The 26,950-nt window shown below is 44.8% G+C and overlaps 1 protein-coding gene across 2 annotated transcripts in view; it reads right to left on the reverse strand.

The window, feature by feature from the left end:
• Positions 1-5,187, reverse strand: part of b4galnt4 (beta-1,4-N-acetyl-galactosaminyltransferase 4) — a 603,648-nt gene extending 598,461 nt beyond the window's left edge. Inside the window, exon 1 of one of the 2 annotated variants that reach the window (XM_033039185.1) lies at positions 4,634-5,186. In XM_033039185.1, coding sequence (XP_032895076.1) covers positions 4,634-4,784 — 151 coding nt within the window. In that variant the 5' untranslated portion in view covers positions 4,785-5,186. Of the gene's footprint in view, positions 1-4,633 lie in introns of both variants that reach the window. The other variant, XM_033039186.1, reaches the window with a different exon arrangement.
• Between the last annotated feature and the right edge of the window lie 21,763 nt (positions 5,188-26,950).

Raw genomic sequence — 26,950 nt, forward strand, 5'->3', positions numbered from 1 at the left:
AGAGGAATGATTCAATGATACTTTCAATGATACTCGGTACAGTGAATGTTTTTGATTTTGCATACAATCCGGTAAAATCATACAGCAGACTTCACCAAGACAAAGAGTCGCCACATTTCTGGCACCAACAAAGTTTCTAAACTGCTTAACTTCTCGCAGCAGCGAACCAGGCCTGTCCCCGCACCTGGCCGCAGACGGCCCACCGGGTCCCTCTTCATTCTCAGCGGGCCCCTGCTGGGTCCCTCATTGTTCTCATTGGCCCCCTGCCGAGTCCCTCTTCATTTCCGGCTGTCCCCTGCTGGGTCCCTCATTGTCTTCATCGGTGGAGAGAGGTCTCTTGTGTCTGACGGTGGAAGGTGATGATAATTTTGGACAATAACTTCCTTGCACAAAGATGATGGTGGGGTGGAAGGCAACAACAACAGGAGCCCTGTCTGTGCCCTAGAGGAGCTGAGAACAGGAGTGCATGGAATGGAACTGGTGCAGGTGAGCGTACTGTCAACTGTGTCAGATGGCTTGCCACGGTTAAGGAAAAAACAAGGACATCTCAGAAACACTTGCCTGGAAAGCGTGCTAATTTGAACAGAAATAATGGAGCTGGGGAGACTGCAAGAATAGAATAGAGGTGTTACAGTTACGGTAGCTGTGGGAGTCTGAAGGATTGAGATATGGATTAGTCATTAATCCATCCCGGGTCAGGCAGCAACTCTGGATAAAAAGGATGGGCAACATTTCTTCAAGACTCTACTTTCAGACCGAAGAAGGGTCCCAAACCGAAACATCACCCATCGTTTTTTTCTAGAGATATTGCCTGACCCGCTAAGTTACTCCGGCACTTTTTGTCTATCTTCGGTATAAACCAACATCTGAAGATCATTTCTACACGATTCTACAGATGAAGGAGGAATCGTTTCACGTGAGAGTGCGTTTGGCCAAGTGAGGAAAGGGTGGCGGTGGAAGACGTCTGTTTAGGGTGCTTCAAGTAGATCCACCACCACTCCTTCAATTACACAGGCAGCAGTGAGAAGAACAAGTAGATGCAAATATATGGAAGATATCACAACGTAATATCTTGCAGCTAACACATGCAATCAGTGTGGTCAATGGAGAGCACTTGGCATGATTGCAGAGCCGACTGATTTTGAAATTAATATGTCTTTTTGTAAATCTGAAATTAAAAGTGTGGTATTAGTAAGAGCGACTATGAAATGGTTGATATTTTGTAAAACTACCTGACGGTGTCAGATCCTGGCCATGTGATCTGTGCTATGACTTCAGCCCTCAGCCCAGCAGCCCAGTCAGTTCGGAACAGCTGGAGATGGGCATTAAATCCCTGCCTCGTACATTGCCAGGATATGTAAGCCTCTGATAAAATATTTAGTAAAGAATGCACAAAAGCAAGGGATATAAATGAAAGATCTTACCGAGCTCTTTGATACGATCAAAGCAAAAGACAAAAAAATTTGAGGGAACTCAACAGCCTAAAAAGGTGGGCAAATGTCTTAGATGCACATACATCAAGCACTGCCTAATCTAAATACCAGAAGTTTAATTAATTTTAAAGTAGAGGGCATGCACTGACCTACACCAATTGAGTCCTTAATATCTAACATTTTATATAACTCACACACATGCAGCGTCTTTACATTTTTAAAAGAATTTGAAGAACAATGACAACTGGTTATGGGAAGCTCTCTCATGAATTGTAAGCAATGCTATAAAAATATAAACAGGATAAGTTTTTTTTTTTTAAATCAAGATTTATCTAATATTTTTACTAACAATAAATGTGTTTTCTCTGCCCTGGTTCAGGCATCATTATTCTGTGATACACAAACATATTTGTAACTGAAGACAGCAACCACTAGTTGGAGTTGCTTGGAATTTGCAGATCTCAGATCCATATTTGTCACATCATCCGTTACATCTTGACACCGCCCACCAAGCCCATGCACCGAGTGAATGTCCAGCCTAAGTCCCACATTTCAGGTATTGGCCACAGCTTTGCAAGAAGCACCACTTCACGCGCATCTCTGTGGAATATTTAAGCATAATGGAGGCTTTTAACTCTGCCACCCCTTTCCTCAGCAAGTTGCAGACATCTATCACCCACTCATTCATCTTCAAATTCATTTATTTCTCTTCCCGTGGTTACTGTGCACCACATTAAAGGGAAAGGCGGTTGAAACAAGGAACTACAGATGCTGCTTAACACAAAAGGACATAAAACATAATCTATCCATGTTCTCCAGAGATATACCATATTGATTGTAAGGATCCAGTTTTAACAATATACATGTATATATGTATATTGTGTATATATATAGTATAAATTGTATAGTTTGCATAATTGTATGCATCTTAATTAAACCATCCCTTGGCTTCCTGTTCCAAAGTAAACAACTCCATCTGTACAATCTTTCCTCGTGCCCAAATTTCTCGAGTTCTCTCATTTTAACAAGTGTCATGAGCCTCCTTAACTCGATCATATACTCCCTGTTACGTAATGGCCTTATCTGTATGCTTAAATCCATCTATGACCTAATTGGTATCTGCACAACTCGTTCATGGCCTCCCTGCTTCATCTAACAATGGATATGTATTCCACGTGCCTTCTAAACCACCTTATTGACATGTCCGGTGGACAGACCGCTTCAAGATCGCTCTGATGTTTTCTGATGTCTCTGCGTTCTAATATTAGTTGTGTGTACCTTTACATTGCTTCATATCCCCACATGCATAAACTTGCAGCTTTGCTCCCTCTGTTTGCCAGTTTTCTGTGTACCGGGCCAGTTTATTAAGTAAGCATCCATAAAGTTTGCAACTTGTCTCTATCACGTAACTGCAAACATCTTGATGGTGCGCCTGACATTCACTGTATAGATATATAAACAATCTGATGTGAATGGATAGCAGGCAAAACAATGCTTTTCACAGTTCCTCTGTGCACGGGAGAAAAATAAACCTAAACCTAAACATTGTGTGAGGAGGAACTGCAGATGCTGGTTCACAGCGAAGTTAGACGCAAAATGTTGGAGTAACTCGGTGGGTCAGGCGACATCCCTGGAGAAAGGTTTTCTCCAGAGATGCTACGTGACCCGCCGAGTTACTCTAGTATTTTAAACCGAAACATTACTTTCCTTAAGTAGACACAGAATGCTGGAGTAACTCCTGTGTTCCCTGGTGCCTGGACTGAGACGCCACATGATAGCGGGTCTCAGTTCCTCCACATTCCGGGAGTGATTCGCTCCCAGAGTGATGACAGACTTCAGTCCAGGAGTGATGTGTGAGTCTGTCTCCACAGTCCCGGGGCGCTGTCCGGCCCACATTGAAGGCGACGTGGAATGAGGTTTGGGTATTTAATTTAAAATGGGCAAACACGCGCAAATGAGCTTCGTCTAGGTTACATTTAAACTGTAGAAAGTGTTGATTTTATCACAATCTTCGTAAAGCACGACTCGCATTCCCAGACAGGGAGACATAGTCACAGCCACCTTTTATTTCTGTTGCTGTGATCAATAAAACGCTCTCATACTTAAATTTAACTGCACGGCAGTTGTTTGGCAAACACGAATATAGATGGCAATTTGCCGACACATAAGCCCTATAAATAACTATGTGTACCCTGAATTGCCTCCTACTGCTCGGGCTAAAGACTTTAAAACTGTGAGCGCGCACAGTACGTTTCTCAGTTGCGTCCCAATCCTACAAGTCAGCACAACTGTGTTACTGCCGTTACTGTTACAATCCAAATAACAACGCCACGGTACGGATACAATCGTCGAGGTCATAGCGTCATAGTCATATAGTGATACAAGTTCAGCCCAACTTGCCCACACCGACCAACATGTACCATCTATCTACACACTGATCCCATCTGCCTGCGTTTGGTCCATATCCCTCTAAACCTGTCCTATCCAGGTACCAGTCTAATCGCTTATTAAACGTTGCGATCGTCCCTGCCTCATCCGGCAGCTCATTCCATGCACCCATCGCCCTTTGTATGAAAATTCCTATAAAATCAGATTCCTCAGATTCCTATAACATCTTCACCCCCTTCACCTTAAACGTATACCCTCCGTTCTCGATTCCCCAACTCTGGGCAAGAGACTCTGTGCGTCTAGCCGATCTATTATTCACCTAAAATCATTATAATACAATTAAAAACCACACAGAGATCAGCGTGACACTGCCCTACAGCGAGAAATTACTGGCAAATGTCATCCGCAGCTACCGACCGGGTGCCTTTGAACAACTCCGGGGTAGCATCAGGTGTTCCCACCAACAGATCCGCGGCTCAAGTTTATTTTAAGAGAAACTTCAAACAAGTTCGCTGGCAGTGCAGTCAACAAATGCTCCCCGTTTCCAATCTGAAAAAAATGTCTATTTAAACACAATTATGAACAGGCGGGTGAGGGGATGACCACTGGGTTTGGCCATGACAAGACCAATCCGTTCACATATTTCAGAACTAAGTAAACAGCAGCAATTTCACTTTTCACTTGCAGTTGTGCAGATTGAAGTTGTGCCTCCAGCCATCCAACACTCCAGGTCTGAGCACAGTAGCCCAGTGTGAGGCTCACTCTGGCTCTTTATTCGCTTTACTTAATGCAAGGATAAACAGGGAGCTCACCGCGTCCGTAGGCTAGGTGCAGTTTTAGTGCTCTGCCACTCTTGAGCACCGCGATGTGCAGGTATGTGAACCAGATGCCGAATGTGAGTAGGACGAGCAGCAGAAGCAGTTTGAACTGTTTGCGGATCTTCTTGAGTGGGAAGCGCCACATCCTTTCAGTGCGGTAGCAGCCGCCGCCGAGAGCCCATCTCCCTCTGCGCTGCCAGTGAGGGCTGGGAGGGTGTCGGAGACACAAACACACACAAAGAGAGGGAGACTGCACTGAGAGATCCCTATCCCTGGGCACCCACCCACCCCAGTTGTCCCCTTCACAACCGCCGCCACATCTTCAAAGCGGAGCCCGCCCCGTCGTTCAGTCCAAAGCGGCAGGCAAGGCCGGTCATTGGCGAGCCGGTTGCATTGCTCTACGTGCTGGGGTGCGCGATGACCTGTCTCCCTCCCTGCCTGCCAGCGGCGGCGGCAACGATGAGCGGAGACGGCGGGGTTGCTGCTGCCTGTGCCGGGCTCGCAGTCGCCCTCCTGCACGGGCGGCAGCGGCGGACTCCCGCCACCGCGCAACCTAGCATGCCTCGCGCTCCGGGCCAAGGGCAGGCGGCCGCCGCCGCCAGCCAATCGCCCGCCCGCTCTCGCCTGTTGGCAAGCGCACCAACCAATTGGAACGCAGGGAGGGCGGGATCAGGGCCGCCAGCAGGTTTGGTTGAGCTCAGATTCAGCACGGTGACAGCAACTACCTAAAGGATCGTACCACTGACTCACTGATAGGGGGAACGAGCCCTTGCACAGCCCCACACTCAACTTCACTTACAAATCCCATTTTGAAACCTAATTGCATTTTAAATCGCTTCCCAAATTTGTTTAAGCCATATATATTTTACCAACTGCATGGTGTTGGAAGTTGCAGATGGATGCACAATAGAGATAATTACTCGGGGAAACTCCGTGCTTTGCAAAACAAAACACAAATCATTAAACTTCTCAAGCTTAATAAATGCCAAGGGTGAGCGCGTCATTTAAAAATAAACTATTGCAACCGAATTTAACAAATGATGTGTTTATTAAGATTGAGCGTGAACGTTATGTGCAGGAAATGGTGGAAATATATATATTTTTTTTAATTTTGGGCTACTGTCTCTATTGGGGAGTGGCATCTTTTTCGTGAAACGATGTTTAGTCAGGGGATAGTGTAGAAAGGAGGAAAGGAAGAACTACAAGCGATAATTTCCCCCACAGTGAGATCCATTGCAAATACTTCCGCGGTGGGTTTCGATGGGATATTGTATTTAATGCAACATTTTCCAGCAAACCCGTTGGAACAATGAGATTAAAAGTGACAGCCTGCTGCATGCAGGCTGCATAAGGAAAGCTGTCAATGGAGCATTTGTGGAATTAAGGCCAACCACGATTATAAATGCATTTGAGACGACCTGTTGTCAGAATAACGCATTTGAAGTTAAAACGCTAAACTCGTGAAACATCTTTATTCGAAATATGAAGCTTCAATCTCCAAAAAATCTGACAAAGACAACATGAAGAATGAACAGTTTCGGAACAGAATTCAAGCGAGTGCATCGTGGATCTCTTATCTGCAAAAATAGTGTTGTTTCATTTGTGCCTCTTTCATTTGTTTTGCTCGTGGTGGCATTGTAGCGAGAGATATAACGCACTGCACACAAATACTTAGTTTTCATTGTTTTTAGAAACCGGGCAATGAGATGAATCTGCTTCCCGGTTCGGTGGTCGCAAACGTGCAGCATCCCATGAGATCACTCGTGGAAGAGTGGAAATGTCACTTATTAATTGAAGATTTAATAAAAGCTTTAAAAGACAGTGGTTCCATGGTGCTTTATTGTCACATGTGTGAAGCGCAAACCCACAGTGAAATTATTTTCTTACAGGCAGTTCTGTAGATAATTGCCATGCCGGCTGGCAGTTGTACAGAAATAGCGCAAAGTGGCTGGAGGAGTCAGTTCATCCTTTCCCACCCAACCCGCCCCACGTACCTTCCCTGCAATGGCAAGAGGTGTGACGCCGATAACACCCGCACCTCCTCTCTCACGTCCATCCAGGTTCTCCAAGTTCTTTTTCAGGTGAGTCAGAGGTTCACTTGCATCTCTCCCAAACTCGTTGATCGCATTTGATACTCTCAAAGCGGCTTCCTCTAAACTGTGAGTCCAAGCGCTGACCAGGCAACCATTTCACTGAACACGTCTTCAGTCCACCATGGCCTGCTGGAGCTCGCAGTTGCTAACCATTTTCATCTTCCCATTTCCCATGCCAACCTTTCATGTTAACTTTGGGCTGGTTTATTATTAGAGTGAGACCACACACAAACTATGTGGGTAACTCACAACCCAACAGTGTGAACACTGAATTCTCCCATTTCAAGCCAAACTCTCCTACCCCCAACTCCTTTCGTCACCCCATCCCTAGTGTGCACATATTCCTCCCACGATCTCCCACTACCCCAGTCACCATGCCTCTTTCCCCTCCATTTGATCCAGCTCTCCCATCGCCCTCACCCGGGCTTTACATTTCACACCTCCTCCTCTTTCCTTATTTCACACTCCTTTGTATCCTTTTCACCTCTAGCCCTTGTCGCATAGTCCACCCATCTGCCAACAACCCACCCAACCTCCCTCTCACCTGTATCCACCTATCACTTTCCAGCCCATGCCCCCCCCCCCCTCCCCCCCTCTCTTTTCCAGCTTTGTCCTCACTACTCCAACTGGTCCGGACCCGAAACCTCGTCTATCATCTCTGCAGAAGCTGCCTGACACGTTGAGTTCCTCCAGCACTTTGTTTCTTACTCAAGATTCTTTTGGGTTTCCTCAACAAACTGATGTCTGCTGGTGACCCTCATTCCCGCCAACTCCGGACCGCAGACAACCCTCCGTGAATCACCCTACCATAGTTACCCAACCAGATGCAACTAAATTTAAGGTAGCTCTTTCTTCCCCTAAACTCTTTCTAGCTTAAGTCCTCCCTCCACCACCTCCAATTTAAATTCCATTTGGAATATTTTAGAGGACCAAGAAGCCAAGAAACCGTACTCTTCGCTCGGACAAGGAGTAAGGAATCCGGCTCCTACAGTCAATAATCTAAGGTATACTTTGAACAACATTGGAAAGTGACTATAATAATTATAGGTGAATTGCAATAATTTCGACCACACTGTATAAAATGCAGGCTGGGCAAAAGTAGTATTTATTGTCGCATGTACAATCGTGGAGTCAATTGAACACAGTAGTCACAATGCCAGCAGTAATGTTTATTCGGTTAAAATAACTGTCGGAGTACTCCGGACTTCGTTCATCTTGCCTATCCCCACACGAGCAGACGGGCACAGGGTGCTGGAGTAACTCAACAGGTCAGGCAGCACCCCTGGAAAACATGCATAGGGTAGAGACCATCCTTTTGTTTCTTCACCAGCATTTTTGCAGTTTCCCGTTCCCACAGGAACAGTCCTGGGTTCCGAATGCAGACACAAGAGACTGCAGATGCGGGAACGTCGAGCAAAAAAACAAACTGCCGGAGGGTCTCGGCGGGTCAGGCAGCATCTCGATGCTTGTAGATTTCCACAGGTGCAGCCCGACTCTACTGAGTTCCTGCAGCACTCTGTGTCCACAATGCTGCCTGCCACTGCTATTTCCGGGGGCGTATTGCTTGCATGATGTTGGCGATTAAAATGCCTGGTACACTTCCACTTACCGCGCCCGCTCTCTTTCATTTACTCCATAGAAACAAAGGAGAGTCTTTCGCCGGAGTCGCTAGAGCGAAAAACACCACGTTTATTTACCTCAACACCATGCAATTAAACAAGCACAAGCGCTCACAAAGTGACGCTGCAACTGACGAGGCTTGTCGGTATTGTATTGACACCTGCCGGTATCGTGGAGCGATGCTGAGCTGCACCGATCCGAGCGCTGTCAGACCCAAGGTGTGAAGTACAGATCAGTCCGCCTAGACTAGACCTACCTGATCTCCCGGTTGCCAAACACGTTAACTCCCACTCCCATTCCCACACTGACCTTTCTGTCCTGGGCCTCCTCCACTGTCAGTGAAGCCCAACGCAAATTGGAGGAACAGCACCTCATATTTCGTCTGAAGAAGGGTCTCGACCCGAAACGTCACTCATTCCTTCTCTCCAGATTGCTGAGGTTACTCCAGCGTTTTTTGTCTATCTTCGGTTTAAACTAGCATCTGCAGTTCCTCCTTGCATATTTAGCTTGTGCAGCTTACAACTCAGCGGTATGAATATCGACTCCTCTAACTTCATATAACCCTTGTTTTCCCTCTCTGTCCAGTCCTCCCCCATCCTAGTTCTCCAACCAGTCCGACTGTCCTCCTGATTAAATTTTATCTTTGTGTGCTTTGTTGTCACCTTTCCCTAGTTAACAATGATCTACATTTTCCCTGAGCTTTGTCCCCTCTGGTGTCTCATTTTCACACCTTACCCTTCCATATATCTGTGTCTCCCTCTCCCCTGACTCTCAGTCTGAAGAAGGGTCTCAACCCGAAAAGTCATCAAATTCCTTCTATCCAGAGATGTTGCGTGTCCCGTTGAGTTACTCCAGCATTTTGTGCATCTCTTTGGACAGCAATGGACCTGTGTGGTGCCTTTAAACCATACTCCCACTAACTTTGGGGAAAAGTTGCCCAACCATATTTGACATCCAATCACATAAAAAGAAATGCCATTGACCAAAGCTTCATCTATGAAACGTGGTTTAAGGACAAGGACAAGGACAAGGACAAAGGACCTTTATTGCCACGTAAACATAAAAACATCCCCCCACAATGGTTCCCACTGTGAGGGAAGGCACATAGTCCAGTCCTCTTCCCCTTGTTCACCCATGGTCGGGCCTATTGTGGCCTCTGCACTCGCCGCGATGGCGGCCCGATGTTACAGGCCCTCTCGCCGGATGATGGAGCTCCGGCGTCGGGAGAACACTCTCAGCAGCTTGGGGTGTCTGGAACGGCCGCCACTTACCTGAGACCGCGGTTCCGGAAGTCCACTGGCCGCGCTGGTTGGAGCTCCGACACTGGCAACCTCGGCAAGAGATCCCAAGCTCCGTGGTGTTTGAAAGTCAGCACCGCTGCGGCTGGACGCTCCGCAACGACAGCTCCGTGATGTTGGAGTCGGCGGTCACAGCACTCCAGAGCTTACCACGCGGCGACCCTTGGCAAGTCATCGCCCGCTCCGCCATGGTGCTTCAGCGCTGCGCCACCGCCGGAGCTGAAGTTCTGGCCGGTCCCGGCAGGAAACGCCGCTCCAGTCCCATTGGTAGGCCGCAAGGAAGGGGCGAAGATGCGGCTCGGGGGAAAACCACATCTCCAACCAGGTAGGGAGTGAGAAAAAAGTTTCCCCCTCCCCCCCCCCCCCCCACCCCCCACATAAAAAGACTAGAAAACCTCCAAAACAACACTTTTTAACATATTAAAACAATTTAAAAGGCTGAAAAGGCCAGACAGCTGCAGGCTGGGCAGCCATACTCGACGGCACCCCCACAACATTTACTAACATAAGAAATAGGCCAAAAAAAGTAATGTGTAGGGAATGGTGGGATGTGGATAATGTGAAGACACTTGATATTAGTTTATCTTGGCATGATGTTCACTACTGACATTACTTTAGACTTTAGAGAAACAGCCTGGAAACAGGCCCTTTGGCCCACCAAGTCCGTGCCAACCAGTGATCACCCCGTACACTAGCACTTTCCTACACACGGGACAATTTCTAATTCTACCAATGCCAATTAACTTACAAACCTCTATGTCTTTGGAGTGTGGGAGGAAACCAGAGCTCCCAGAGAAAACCCACACAGTCAAGGGAGAATGTACAAACTCCATGCAGACAGCACCCATAGTCAGGATCAAACCTGGGTCTCTGGCGCTATAAGGCAACAATTCTACCACTGCACCCTATAATTAGGGGTAGAAAGGCCTGTTCCTGTGCTCTACAGTTCTATGTTGTGTGGCTGATCTGATCTTGGTTTCAGCTCAATTTTCAGCAGGCAATTGTTTGCCAATTCACCAGAAAAAAAATCTATCTTGGTTTCAAGTGTATTTTCAGCTTCCACCATACTTTGGAAAATTCCAAAGATTTAGGATCCTCTTGGCAACAAAATCTCTCCTCACCTGCATGAGACACGGGTGAAAAAGGCCAAAGAGATTACCTTCATCATCACCACAAACAACATAATTAGTGGCTTTGGCAGGAGCTGTCTTGACCACTGTGATCGCTGTAAAAACCTGTGGCGAGATTCATATAAGATATTCTTGGGCCATGGGGCAAGATTTTGGGAGGGGGCAAGAGTGTGGGAGGACACAACAGCTTCAGGGGCTTTGAGGAAGTTACGGGTGCAAAGTTCCGATCTTTGTTATCTGCTCCATTGTCACCTCCTTTTCATTTGCACCATTATTATCTTTGTTTATCAATGCCTCATCAAAGATCTGACTTTTTTGAGAAATTGGAATTGGCACTGACTACCATTTTACCTCTCACATCAGTGCAAACATGACGCGATAAACACAAGCAAAATTCCCCTCCAGTAGACATTATTGTTGAAGATGCTTGGTGTCAGCTTTAGCTCAGTGGTAGTATTTTAACGTGAGTTAAAAGTTAGTGGGTTAAGTACCTGCCCTTGAGCCTTGAGTGTGCATTTTACTTCGGAGTCACGTGAGTGACTACCTGAAGAAGGGCCGTCCGTCTGCGTGCGCGTCATTACGTCTGAACGCAACACGCACGACGGACTGGCAGGCACTGAGTCCTCCCAGGCCGTCGGGATGAGCAGGTAAGGAAAGTTGAATCACTTACCTGCGTTCTTTCGGGCTTGAAGTTTTTTTCAGAGCCCAGATGTCAAGGAGACGGCCCGCGGGGATGTCGGCTGCCGAAGACCGCAGCTTTCCAAATAGCGGGCGACGGTCTTGTTCCCGACATTAACGCCGACAGCAGAATCGGCAGGAGACTTTGTGCGGGAGCAGGAGCTCCATGGTTTAGGTATGCTGCAAAGCCTACCTGAAGTGTCGTTGAAAATCTGCCGCTGCGGGTGTGCGCGATTTTGGCGCCGTTTAGAGGGGGGCGGGTTTAAAACGCGATTTTCTCTAGGCTGTTCAAATCGAAGATGTTCAGCCTAGTTAATTATTAACGAAAAATCGCTGGAAGACCCCGTCGCAAAAGCTATTATTAGGTTTAAAGGCCTTGAATAATAGTTATAGTAGTTTAAAAATCAATCTCTAAACCCGCGACCGCCAGCAACCACAGAAGGTAGGCTGTATATTTTTACATTAAAAAGGGCTTCCAAAGATCCCTTTATACAAAGTTTAATATTGCGAGTAGCTCATTTTGGGCCCATTATATCCCGCAGTATTTTTCTGGGCATTTGGGGGCACAAATCTACCGCAATGTGAACGTTCTAAACCAACGCGTTCCACAGGGACCCACTGGAAAGCTGATTTAAATGGGCATTTATTTACAGCAATTGAACACTGAATTCCTTCCATTTGGCCTATAAATTAATGTAAATGAGATTTTAAAATCATGTTTTATTGTGAATTATTTGTGAATATTATTTGGACATTTAGGCTATTTAAAAATGTTAATCATTTATTAAGAAATGGATAGATGTTTAGATCTAGTAATTGAAGTCTGAAATTAGCTACAATTAGGTAACAAACTAATTATATGCTTTAATTTCAGGTTATCCAAGTAAGATTATTTTATATTTGTTTCAGAATGCTTCAATCTATGATAACTGAAAATTTCATTCAGTTCTCTTAATTTTTAAGAAAGTTATGGGCTTTTGACTGTTCACGATCACAGCTTTTTTGTTATGTCCATAGAAAATCAATAGGGAACAAGATGCTCATTTCAGAGTATGAAAATGGCCATAACTTTTTAAATACTTGAGATATGAAAGTGAATTAGGTGTCAAATTAAACTTATTTTTATGCTTTATCTGATGGGATAAATTACAGACTTGATTTTTTAAATCTCAAAATTTTGTAACATTGCTACATGGTTGACCTGCGGGGCGTAATGCCACCCGCAAGTCTAAACGAACCCGTTGACTCAGATGAGTCCGGGGAAGAGGGATACCCTCTCTCAACGGAGATCGTCTGAGGACGACTTCTCCCACATGGAGCAACTTATGGAGAAGTTGCTCCAACAATGATCTGCTCCAAGGGAGGGAGCAGTATCAGCACGGCCTACAGCAGTGCCGGTGCCGGGAGCCTCGCACATGGGGCAGCCCAATGTCTTCCCCATTGGAGGGGGAACTACATGTGGAAGAAACCACTCTGAATCAGAGTACAAAGAAGAGGGGGGGGGGGGGAAACCTTCCCAGGGACAAGCAGAAGAAAGGAAGTAAGTAAGTAAGTTTTACTTATATTGCACTGTTTAAGTCAACACCAAAGTGCTTTACATAAAAGGAATAATAAGCTTCCATACAAACAAACAGAAAATAAGTGCTTCTGCAATCATTCAGGTTCCACTGGGTGCTTCACTGGATGGAATCTAGCTCTTGACAGCCCGGGTATTATGGAGAACCCGCAGGCAGCAGCACCTGTTTTCAGGGCTGCACAAATGTCTCCTGCTCTGAGGAGAGGAGCATTCATGGTCCATTTCAGTCTGACCAAAGCTAGAATCTCATTTAGGTCCACTGGAAGGGCCATGTCAGCACAGGTATCCTCAGGGGCCTGCAGCAGCACCTGTTTTCAGGGCTGCCTACAAACCTCACTCTCAGTGGAGGGGAGTGTGAATGATCAGTAGGTAACTGATCTCGAATTTAAAGTATGAACATACTGAAGCATGCATATGGCCTCAAGAGCCAGCAGTTGGCAGAATATCCGCATAGGCGACAACACACCCCACACCTCCATAGGGGGTAAGCGGTTCACTGAATCCGGTGGTAGCTTGAAAGCTGGGCACGGAAATACGATCAGAGTCGTCTTTCAAGGCAGAATCAAAATAATGGCCAGAATTGTCCTACAAGGCAGGCTCAGTATGATGAGGTTTTCAGACCAGATCCAAGCAGAGGTCGGGAGAAACATGGAATCCACACTCCTTACCAGTCCTACTCCCAATCAAGGAGAGAAAAGGAATCCGCATCAGGGGCCTTTGGGCTTACCACAAGACCACCGGTAGCCATGGAGGTAGGTGGGTCTGGGTTTACTGAAACAAGGGATTGTGGAGCAGTTACATGTTGGTAATTTACTCTTGTGTTCTTGTTCAAAATGACAATAACATGAAATTTCAGAACTGGTTTTAAAAAAAACAAAAAAAACCCAGATAATAACGTGATAATTTTACTGCACAACCTACACAGGTTCCAAGCAGACTTGGAACTCGGACTGGAATTGTCTTCGAGGCAGGCCCAGTAATTTTGGGCAGGATTGCCATTCAGGACATGTGACAGATGGAGGATGTCACTTCATCCAGGTTTAACTCATTTGTGCAGTATAGACTTTTAGAAACAGTAATTTTGTTACGGTCTAACTACTGTTTTATAGGAGCTTCCTATAAAATGGTCACATGGCATGCATCGACGTCAAAGATGCATACTATTCGGTGTCTATTCACTAATAACAGGAGATATTTGAAGTTTAACTGGATGGTATGGCTCTACCAAATGGGTTGACATCAGCTCCTAGACCATTGACAAAACTACGGAAACCAATTCTGGGTCTACAAAGGTCTCAGAACCACATAGTAATGGCATCCGGAAGTGGCGGCGCTGTGATACAGCTGCGGCTCGCCTGCAGTCTGTCTGTTTTTACTTTTTATGTCGTTTTTTTTTTGTCTAGTTTAGTAATTTTTTTGGTTATTAGGTGGTGTTATGTGTGTGGGGGGAGGGTGAAACAGAGCTTTCTGTCTCTCCCTTCGGGGGAATGCGACTTTTTGTCGTATCCCCCTTCTCTTCCCCCGTCTGCGCTGAGGCCTAATGGCGGAGCTGGCGGCCTCCAACCTGCGACCGACCTCGAGGGTCCGGAGGTAGAGCCAGCCAGGACTCACCAACGCGAGGCTGGCCGTCTTCGAGCTGTGGCGACGTCCGGGTAGCGGCACGACTCGGCGCTCCGGTGAGGGCGAACGGTGCGGGGCTGAGACACTCCTGTGCGGCCGGCACGGCTACTGGCTGGAAGGCGCTCCCGAGCGAGCGGCCTGGTGCGGAGCTGAGACACTCCTGTGCGGCCGGCATGGCTACCGGCTGGAAGGTGCTCCCGTGTGAGCAGCCCGGTGCGGGGCTGAGACGCTGCCTTGTGGGCGGCCCGGTGCGGAGCGGAGACGGTGCTACGGCGGCTGAGGCGGCGGCGACCTGGATCCTGGGCTCGGCCGCGGGCCGGTGGAGGACAATGTCGGGAGCTCGCAGGTCACTGGCTGGTGCCTGTTTTCCGGAGCACCCGTTGCAACAGCTGCGGGCAGCTTCGACCACCCCCCGGGCCGCCATTGCCCGGTGGGGTATCGCCTCGGCGCAGAGGGAGAAGAGGAGGAAAGAGACAGTAACTCTAAGACTTTTGCCTCCATCACAGTGAGGAGGTGTTTGGTGAACTCACTGTGGTGCATGTTAATTTGTGTTTATTGTATTTTGTTATTATTACATGTATGGCTGCAGGCAACAGCATTTCGTTCAGACCGAAAGGTCTGAATGACAAATAAAGGTATTCAATTCAATATTTGAACAATTTCATTTTGGAGTCACCAAGAATTGGCAGAAGCATCAGTCAAAGCAAACCAAAACCCTGTTTGATAGAATTGGTTACCTCATCCATCCAGTTAAATCAAAATTGACACCTACAAGGGTAATTGATTACCTAGATTTTACTATCAAAAACAGTAAATATGTTGGTGACTCTGCCTAGGGGCAAACGACTATATTAATCAAGCCTACTATGACCTGATAGTCAAATACTAGCCATCTATCAGGTAAACAGCGAGTGTAATTGGCAAATAGTAGCCGCATTTCCAGCAGTACATACGGGCCTTTGCATTACCAGAATTACAGCGAGCAAAGGAACGAACACTCAGATTCCATGCAGGCAAAATTGGCAAAACTGGATTGCCAGCAGAGGCCTTTGTTGAATAACTACGGCGGATAACGAACGTGAGAAAGCTCAAAGTAAATTTGCTTGAAAGCCATCAAGGGTTCTTCAGACCTATGCTAGCGGCTAAGGATGGGGAGCCACTAACACAGTCTAGAACTGTGGGGGGAGATGGAATGAGCAGGAGTCTGTAATTCCCTAACACATGGAATCAATTACCCAGAATTGTTGGGGGCACAATTTGGACTCAAGGGGTTCTGTAGCAATATGCAACCGGTGCTTGTTCAAATTCAGATTGATAACACCACTGCGGTGGCACATATCCACTAACAAGGGTGGTGTAAAATCTGTATCTTACGATAGATTGTCGAACCTCATTTGGCACTGGTGTACCAAGAGGAATATTTGGGAAATCTACGAGGTAGATATAACACGTTGACAGATGCTGGATCACGGATGTTTAATAACAACACAGAATGGATGTTGAATCAGGCAGTATTTAACGAAATAACTACACGATTTGGCATACCAGATTTGATCTATTTGCATCTAGACTAAACCATCAGTTACCCAGATATGTGTCCTGCAAGCAGGATCCAGGAACAAAGGCAGTGGATGCTTTCTCCCTCAATTGGGGAGGATTGTTTATGTATGCTTACCGCAAAATTGTCTCACAAACCGATGCTTGACCAAAATCAAGCAAGACTAAGCCACAGGCATATTGGTAGTGCCAGATTGGCCTACTCAAGCCTGGTCCCCAAACATTTTGGGAACTATAGTCCAGCCAGTTATGGCTGTACCCAAGAGCAGGGACTTCCTAGTGAACCCAGTTACAGGGAGTAATCATCCACTACACGAACATATTAACTTATTGGTCTGCAGATTCTGAGGAGGCCATTTCAAGGCATAGGACTGTCCGAACAAATACAACACAGTTCGGATAATAGATGTCTTGGAGTTTCCTATCAACTCTGTACTATAACTATAAACAAAGTTATAGTGCAATCAATAGTGCCAGAGGCGCACTTTCCTCCTATCTGATGCTGCAAGCAAGGCACAGGTCGATAGGAACGCACCCCTTTACAACAAAATTCATGAAGAGAATTTACAATCTAATACCTTTAAGACCAAGGTACACGTACATGGGATGTGAGCGTGGTACTAACCCTACTTTGACAGTGGGGACCGCCTATAACTAACCCTGAAGGTGGTATGCTGACAAAGGGTCCAGACACTGCAAAAGCTACGGTTGGACCACATGACCACCAATATGAACAACATAACATTCGTAATCAGGAACCTGATATAAACATAGCAGGCCAGGAATGCCAGGGATGAGCTGTTCCAGTTCTAGATCCAGTTCTTGGCATATCCAGAGGACCTACGGTTGTGTGTGTGGTAACATACTAACACCACTATCTGAGAGTTACGGAGAACCACAGAGGCTCAGAACAGACCAGAAGGTGTCAACACAAACCATCTCCAGATGGTCAAAGGGGGTAATGGCGGTAACAGAGTGAACGTTCATATGGTTAAATCTCACTCCACCAGGGCTGCATCTACGTCGGCAGCAAGAGCAATGGACGTGCCTCTTGACAACATCCTAGTGGCTGCAGGATGGACGAATGAAATAACGGTCCACCGGTTTTATAACAAACCTATTACCGGACTGGGGGTGTTTGCACGTACCATTTTAAGTTCTGTCCCATAGTTTACCCCCAAGGTTGGGAGGGGAAACTAGTTTTTAAAAACTTTTCTTTCATTTAAAGCATCAGTGTCCTTACTTAACTATGTAATGTCTGAATGCTTTAATGATTACACGCATCCATGGTCAATCCATTCAGTGTGTGACGCCTGGATTCGTAACCGGCGTAAAATCACAGAGCTTTGAAATCTTCACGTAGTCACTCACGTGACTCCGAAGTAAAATAGTAAGATTAAACGAGAACTTACCAGTTTGAAGTTTGATCTTGATTTTATGAGGAGTTACGATGAGCGATTACGTGCCCACTGCTCCCACCCTCATACTATCAAGGTCATATGGAAGTTCTAGTTTCTTCAATCTTACTATTCTCAGGTCTTCTTTTTATCTGCGATTTAACACCACTGCTTTGAAGATTGACGCGCACGCAGACGGACGGCCCTTCTTCACGTAATCGCTCATCGTAACTCCTCATAAAATCAAGATCAAACTTCAAACTGGTAAGTTCTCGTTTAATCTTACTATTCTATTGCACTACTAATTGGTCTGCAACACTGACATAAGTGCTGTCTTTCAGATGAGAGATGACTCTGGCTCCACTGTCTCCACAATGGGTGTGCATGATTTAAGGAAGAGCAAGGGAGTCTCCTCATGTCCTATAAAACAGACCATTGATTTTGTTGGAACACGTTATGCATTTTAATGTCTTACTATGCTTTACATTTGATAAATTCTTTATAAACTGGCTTGGATTGTATGTCAAAAGCAAAATTAGTGGTGTATCTCACACACCTATGATTATCAATTTTAGTTACATTTAGTTTAGCGATACAGCACGGAAACAAACCCTTCGGCCCACGGAGTCCGCGCCGACTAGCGATCCCCACACATTAACACCATCCTACACACACCAGGGATAATTTACACTTATACCAAGCCAATCAACCTACAAGCCTGTACGTCTTTGGAGTGTGGGAGGATACCGAAGATCTCGGAGAAACCCCACGCGGTCACTGCGAGAACGTACAAACTCCGTACAGACAGCACCTGTAGTCGGGATCGAACCAGGATCTCTGGCACTGTAAGCGCTGTAAGGCAGCAACTCTACCGCTGCACCACCGTGCCACCCCTACATTTGAATGTAATACTTTTTTGAAACAATGGCGTGGGGAGGTTAAAACTGCTCCATTGCCCAATTCACTTGCCCTTGATCACTTCTCCACCACCTGATAGTGAACTTCCAGTCACTTTTCTTTGGGTACAGGAATTGTCTCCTGATTTATTTGGCTTCGCCGCCTTATCAAAAACTATATTTACTGACATCTTAAACTTTTCTACTACCCGCTTGGCATTGTCTTATCCCTTCTCGTAAGGAACTCGCACAATTTCTTTGCAGCGCAGTATTTTAAGATTAAAAATGAATGTGAAGTATAACATTTCATTACTGATTCTATTTTAATACAGTTGATGCTCAATTTACTGGCAATGACTACAAACTGACTATGTCACTAGGGCTACACTTATGCCAAGCAAGACAGCAGGAACTAAAGGTGTTGAAACTAAAGATCCACCATCAATGGGAGAAGCAACATGAATCAACTAAATCTCTATGGGGGCTAAGCTTTTTGGTTGTAGCAGGGTGTATATCCAGAGCAGGTTTATCTGGAAGCTCAGAAAGAGACTCAGACATTTTTTGCACATCACTGATTAAACAGAAAAATATGGAAACACTCAGCAGCTCAGGCAGCATCTGCGGAATGAGAAATGGAGTTGCCTTTTCAGATGTGGGAGCCCTCAACAGGTTTTGTGAAAAGGGAAAACAATTGGGCAGTGTTTAGTTTGTCAGACCTTTATTGTGGTTACAAACAGAATTCTGGGGCATTTAAAAAAATGAAAATAAAGAACTGCAGATGCTGGAAATCCGAAATAGAGACAGAAAGTGATGGCGATACCCAGCAGGAGGGAAGCATATGTGGAGAGTGAAAAATATTAACGTTTCAGGTTGATGACTTTTCTTCTGAATTCCTGGATCAATTGCCAGTATGTGGGTGTTCCTTCTTGCACAGTAATGCACCATGTTTATTTGCATTAATATTGGTGGCTAAGACATTTTATATCGTCCTGTACTTCAATAGCCACACCAAACAAAAAAGATCGCTTTGACCTCTTGGATGTCAAATGTGAAAAATAAGGAAGGAACTTTAAAGAGAATAGGACAGTAGAAACAGTCTGTAACTCGGCACGAGAGTAATGAATATTGCAGCAAGTGTTTTGAGCAGAAAACCATGCCCATTTGCGGAGCATTAAAATAGTTATAGTTATGAAACTTACTGCAGTAAGGTGCCAGTGGAGTCATACAGAGAAAGTATAGAGTAACAAGCAGTGGCAAAGGATTTATTTGCAGCATTGTGAACTGATCAAACAAAAGATTTAGGCCTTGGTAAAAGAGTTGGAAGCGGCAACTACTGTGATAAAGTGGCAACATCTTATCTGTTCACTTTGTTCCACATTCACAGTTTTTTAACTACATGGGTTCTGTACAATAAATATGATATCTACATGAAGACTGTGCCTCAACATGGAAGGGGAATACAAATTGTTCTCCTATATTGCAACAGCAATTGCACTTCAGAAGTAGTTTGTTTTCACTTTGGAATGAACCAGTCTCACGAAAGACACTACAAAAAAACACATCTTTCTTCTCTTTTAGCAGAAAATACAGCTTGTCATATGCTTTGCTGCCTTAGGGTTAGCAGTAAACATGCACAAAAAAGACTGACAATAGGCTATTGCAGCACAGTCCTGAAAGCAAAGTAAGAATTTCATTGTCCTATACAGGGACACATGACAATAAACTCACTTGAACTTGAAAAAAACGTGGAAATAATTCATAATGTTCCTTCAGTCAGAATAATGCTTCAGCTAGGCATTCTTTACATAAAAGAAACAAGCAACTGGATTCCAGATAAATGTGGCAAATGTTGGATATGCATCGTAGCCACAAACCTATGAAGACATCTTATGATCAGGAATCGTGTTTAGTTGTGTCCACAACACTTCCTCTCACTATTTTTACTGATCTTGCCTTTGTCTTCACGCTCGTTGCCTCCAACCAGGGGGTCCTTTCTTGTGACACGTTTCCATGCCAACTGCACCCGTTCCCTTCTCACTATCCAAATAGCCTTTCTAGGTGAAGCGCCGATTCACGGCACTTCTTCCTGCACTGCTCGCAGTGTAGACAACGTGGTCTTAACCACTTTGCAGAAAACCAAACGCAGATCTGCTTCGAGAGCACCTGTGTTCAGTGCCCAGGTGTGGGCCCTGAGTTTACCATTGCCTGCCAGTTTCATTCACCATCCTGCTCCCACTCTTACCCTAGATAGTCACAAAAAGCTGGAGTAACTCAGCGGGTCAGACAGCATCTCTGGAGAAAAGGAATAGGTGACCTTTTGGGTCGACTCCCAAAATATCACCTATTTGTTTTCTCCAGAGATGCCGCCTGATCTGCTGAGTTAATCCTGCTTTTAGTGTCTATCTTCAGATTAAACCAGCATCTGCAGTTCCTTCCTGCGCCCACTCTGACACTTCTGCCTGTGGATTCCTGCACTGTTGCACTGAATCAGAACATAAGCTTGAAGAGTAACACCTCATTCCCCATTTGGGTATTTTGCAGTGTTCCAGATTCAGTAATAAATTCCCTAACTTTAATTAACTTTCTTTCTGTCAGTTTCAGAATCAGATACTTCTGCCTGTTATCATTTTGGCTTTGTTTATCTTTTTCTATTTATTTATTCTGGCTTGCTGGGCATGCCCCATAGCCTTGGTATTAGCAACCCATTACAGTCACATAGAAGCAAAATAACCTAACCGCTATTTCTACCATTACATTAGCTCATTTGTTCTCACCCTCCCAGAGACATTCCCTTTGTTCAAGTCACCCCTCTCCCACCTTCTCAGCTACTGAAAACACTCGTGTGCTCTCTTTCCAAATTCTGAAGAAGGGTTCTGCATCTAGAACATTAATTGTTTCCCTTTCGACAGGTGCCTGCTCGGAGTTACCAGCATTTTCCGTCTTATTTCAGAATTTCACCATCTGCAGTTTGAGAAAAACACCAGCATCAGCTTCCTTATTGGCGATTACCCTTGCCATCTGCCATATGCTCTCACCCTAGCATTCCCTTCCCTGTCTGTTTACTGAAGGTGCAGTCAACATTTCACCATTTAGCCTATCCCATCATCTGAAGAAGGTCCGAACCAGAACGTCACCCATCCTTTTTCTCCACAGATGCTACCTGACCCACTGAGTTACTCCAGCATTTTGTAATCCTCAGATAATCCTCCGATAATCCTCATATAATCAAACAGATAATCGCCACCTCCAACGGGATCCCACCATTGGCCACATCTTACCATCTCCTCCCTTTTCGGCTTTCCGCAGAGACCATAACTCCCTGGTCATTTCGTCCCTTCCCACCCAAACCACCCCCTCCCCTGGTACTATTTCTCAAAATGCTACACTTGTTGCTTTACCTCCCCCCTTGACTCCATCCAAGTACCCAAGCAGTTTTTCCAGGTGAGGCGGAGGTTCACCTGCACCTCCTCCAACCTCATCTATGGCATCCGCTGCTCTAGGTGTCAGCTGCTCTACATCGGTGAGACCAAGCATTGGCTTGGCGATCACTTCACCCAACACCTCCACTCAGTTTGCACTAACTAACCTGATCTCCCGGTGGCCCAGCACAACTCCCCCTCCCATTCCGAGTGTGACATTTCTGTCCTGGGCCTCCTCCATGGCCAGAGTGAGTCCCACCACAAATTGGAGGAGCAGCACCTCATATTTCGCTTGAACATTGACTTCTCCAATTTTGGGTAGTCCTTGCTTTCTCCCTCCTTCCCCTCCCCTTCCCAGCTCTCCCACAACCTACTGTCTCCCCTCTTCCTTTCTTCTTCCCGCCCCACCTTCACATCAGTCTGAAGAAGGGTCTCGACCCGAAACGTCACCTATTCCTTCGCTCCATAGAGGCTGCCTCACCCGCTGAGTTTCTCCAGCATTTTTGTCTACCAGCATTTTGTGTCTATCTTCAGTGAAAACCAGCATCTGCAGTTCCTTTCTATTCACCAATCCACCACCAGGTACCCTTGGTTCAACCATATTCTCATGTAAAAGATACAAGTTAATTATTCCATCCCTATCTTCCCACACCGTTGTCCAAGTTTAAAAAAACTCTTTGAGCACGAATCAGCAATTTAATTCCAAACCTTGTACATTCGCAATGAAGCTTTCTCGAAGATGAATGGTAACATAAATTGGATGATCACTTGTCTAAGCATCTTTTCTCACTTTCATTTGTTTCACTAATTCAATACACTCCCACGCTGACCTGTTCATATATTACCTGCTGATCAGTAGCACTCAAGCAGAGTACGTTCAGCATCCAATCTTCCTCAGACCGCAGCCCTCCTGACAAAACACAGATTATTCACAGATCACTGTTTTCCCTTCCTTTCTATACAGAAAGGATTTAAAGAAGACAAATAGATAATGAAATATATACATATTTCATTATCTATTTGTCTTCTTTAAATCCTTTTAACTGCTCTGAAATCCTCTCCATTCTTCCATTTATCCTGCTTTAATTCTCGCTCCATTTATTCTACTTTTCATCCTTCCATTCGATGCCTATTTCATTCCCCATTTGTCATTCTCAAATCATTCAAATCCTCTCTCAGAGCTATTGGTATTTTCCAGGTTATTTTTCTGGCATATGCAGTTTATCCAGAATAGGTCCTAATTACGTGTGAGCCTCAGAAAAATGGTTTTAACTTCATGTTTTAATTATGGTTTACAGTTGTTGAGATTTTGCTGCCAAATTTTAATTTATGTTTTAGTTCAGAGGAATCTTGTTTTAATTTCAGTTAAAAAAAAAATTTAGATGCATCTATTTTAGACCATTCTTTCCATTTTACACATTCTCTTTTTTCCTATGTCTGTCGTCTTATCTCTTTGTTTTAACATTATGAGGGAAGTTTGTGGGTTAGTAATGGTGATTAGTAATTGTTGACAAATGAGGATGTCAGGGGCTATGGGGCGAAGGGAGGAGAATGAGGTTGAGAAGGAAAGATTGATCAGCCGTGATGGGCCAAATGGTCTAATCTTGCTCCAAGAACTTATGAACATGAAGCAGAGCAATTGCTCCTCTTGCATTGGTTTTTCTTTTTCTTTTTAATAAATTTTTATTAGAGATATCTGCATATCATAATCCAAAACAGTACAGACTTTGTTTAACTGTTACATATTAAATATCCAGGTTTCCAGGGTTTTTCTTAACATCCAAAATTCAGGATCAGTTTCTTCCCAGCTGTTATTAAACAATTGAACGGTCCTCCCATCACCTACAGTGCGGTACTGGCCTCCCATCTACCTCAGACTGATTCCTGGGATGACCAGACTGATTCCTGGGATGTCAGGACTTTCATATGAAGAAAGACTGGATAGACTCGGCTTGTACTCGCTAGAATTTAGGAGATTGAGGGGGCATCTTATAGAAACTTACAAAATTCTTAAGGGGTTGGACAGGCTAGATGCAGGAAGATTGTTCCCGATGTTGCGGAAGTCCAGGACAAGGGGTCACAGTTTAAGGATAAGGGAGAAATCCTTTAGGACAGAGATGAGAAAAACATTTTTCACACAGAGAGTGGTGAATCTCTGGAACTCTCTGCCACAGAAGGTAGTTGAGGCCAGTTCATTGGCTATATTTAAGAGGGAGTTAGATGTGGCCCTTGTGGCTAAAGGGATCAGGGGGTATGGAGAGAAGGCAGGTACGGGATACTGAGTTGGATGATCAGCCATGATCATATTGAATGGCGGTGCAGGCTCGAAGGGCCGAATGGCCTACTCCTGCACCTATTTTCTATGTTTCTATGTTTCATTGGAGACTTTGAACTATCTTTAATCGGACTTTATTGGACTTCAATGTTATATCTTGCATTGAATGTTATACCCTTTATTTTTCATCTGTATACTGTGGACAGCTTGATTGTATTCACGTATAGTAATTTATCTGACTGGATGGCATGCAAACAAAAGCTATTCATTGTACCTCAATACACGTGACAATAATAAAGTTAACTGAACTAAATCATTAACTTCACCGTTACTGTCAATTCAATTTGGTTCCATGACATAATTCCCTTAATCCCATTCCACTTGCCTTTATCCACAAATGACTTAACAAACAACATAGAACACAAAACAGTACAGCACAGGAACAGGCCCTTCAGCCCACAATCTCCATGCTGAACATGATGTCAAGATAAACTAATCTCCTCTGCCTGCATACTATCTCTTCATTCTCTGCAGATCCAAATGCCTATCGAAAAGCCTCTTAAACACCACTATTGTACCTGCCTTCACCTCCACCTCTGTCAGGCACCCACCACCCTTTGTGTAAAGAACATTCGCCGCACATCTCCTTTAAACTTTGCACCACTCACCCTAAAGATATGCTTTTTGGACTTTGACATTTTCATCCTGGGAAAATAGTTCTGATTGTCTACTCTGTCTTTTGCCTTTCATCATTTTAGGTACATCTGTCCCTCAATCTCCGGCATTCCAGAGAAAACAATCCAGGTTTGACTTGGTTATACTTCAAAATTTTTAAAAGAATGTGGTTGAATGTCATGCTTAGTGGTTAGTGGGATTAGCTTTGGGCGACTAAGGCTCAGGAATATTTGACTTAACATTCTGTGCATATGTTTTCTTTAGGCCAGTGTTATTATTTGAAACGTGAACCTCAGATGGTGGTGTGTATTCTTTGATCGCGATGATTTGAATGTTTAGGGCTATGTTTCGGGTAACTCTAACCCTCTATCTGCAGTATATCCTTTCTTAAACAGTATGGTACGGTCCGGTGGAAGTCTCACATTTCACTCCATATGTTGTATTTGTTCAACGCCCCACAGTATCAAAGGCTATGGTAATAATCAAACCCAAAATCAGTCTGTCCACTGCCACCACTACGCACATCAATTAAGTATCGATTACTAGCTACTTCCAGGTCCAGCCTTGACAAACACATTGACTGTGCTGTCCTGATCCTATTACTTGACCTGACTCCAGTGACATTAAACAAATGCTATCAATGCTATCAATGTCAGAGACAATCACAGCACAACAGCCCATCACAAGCAGTCCCAGACTGATGCCATTAATCCCAGACTGATGCCATCTTTCCACAAGTCAACTGTTGAACGTCCCATTTGTTTTCCTTCTGTTTCTATTTTCTCCAACAATTATTATTTAATAATAACATGTCTCTTTTTATTAAAGATAGTTTCATTCCCAATCTGTCATTCAGCTGATACCCAAATACATTGCTGCTTTCAACACGCATTGCTTAACAGCCATGATAAATAAAATTTCTTCTGAACCCAGGAGACTCAGTCTCGAGGTCAGCCATCCTGGTTGAGGAGACCAAATACATGGATGGAACATCAGGCCTTGTCTTCAAGAATGTTTTACAGCAGGAGAGAAAGGTTCCTCTGTACTTACCACACCACTCCTTAGAGATCTCCTCTCATTGAAGCAGCTATGGAAAGCACTAAATCTTTGCAGAACTGTTGCTAGAAGGAATCCAACAACACACATCTTTATTTAATGCTGTTGTTTGTCCTCTATATCTCGGACACAGATTTTGCTGTGTGTGTTTAAGAGAAGGAATTATTGAAAGCGCTCAGTATTAGCTGGACCATCAAATATATTGGTTTCCAAAAAGGTCTGATAACATACAAACTCTAATCTATTTAAAGCTACCAAATGACACTACTCTGATCTGCACAATAAACCTGGGCTGACTTTGCCATTGTTACTGCTTTGGTTTAGGCCAAGAAACGACACTTGTGTTGTCCGATCTAATTCATGCAGGTTGATCAGTCTATCTCAGTTGCTGGAGGGAATGCAGTTCATCTAATACTGATAACAAATGGAGAACATTTTAACCTGTTTAGTTGGCCCCTTTCCCTGTAGTAGGTTGTTATATTTGGCCAGTCTACTACGACCATGCTTGTGGACTGTCGTATCCCCGGCATCACAGTAGTCTGGCAATCTGTTCTCCAGTGGATTACTAGGATTTTAGAGAAATTTCATTACTTTTGTTGCCAAGCACCAGCTGGAGTGGAACCCCTTTCTGTTCTGGACTGGTGCAGAGTTGACACCAAGCCTGTAATTCTAATACAGCCAAATGCCTTTCCCTCCTCGTGGTCACTGGCAAGAGAAAATTAGTAGTCAGGTCTCTTTCAATTCCCGCATGTAACAATGCGCAGTTACAAAAACGTGCATGACCAGCCTATAAAGAACCAGATTCATATGTTCACTACCCCAGTCATTGAAAGTACAGTCCCTTGCCTGCTCTACGATTTTAATTATGATTGCTCAGATCTCAGATTTCTGTGATGATAGACATACTGAGATATAGAGAGAAGAGTTATTTCCTGAGCAAATAAGGTCCCTTAGTAAGAGTTCTTCTTCCCCTTCTCCCCCACCTTCCCATTCTCGGAGCCATGCAGCATTACACATTCCA

Source organism: Amblyraja radiata, chromosome 20 (genome assembly GCF_010909765.2).
Source record: "Amblyraja radiata isolate CabotCenter1 chromosome 20, sAmbRad1.1.pri, whole genome shotgun sequence".
Lineage (NCBI taxonomy): Eukaryota > Metazoa > Chordata > Chondrichthyes > Rajiformes > Rajidae > Amblyraja > Amblyraja radiata.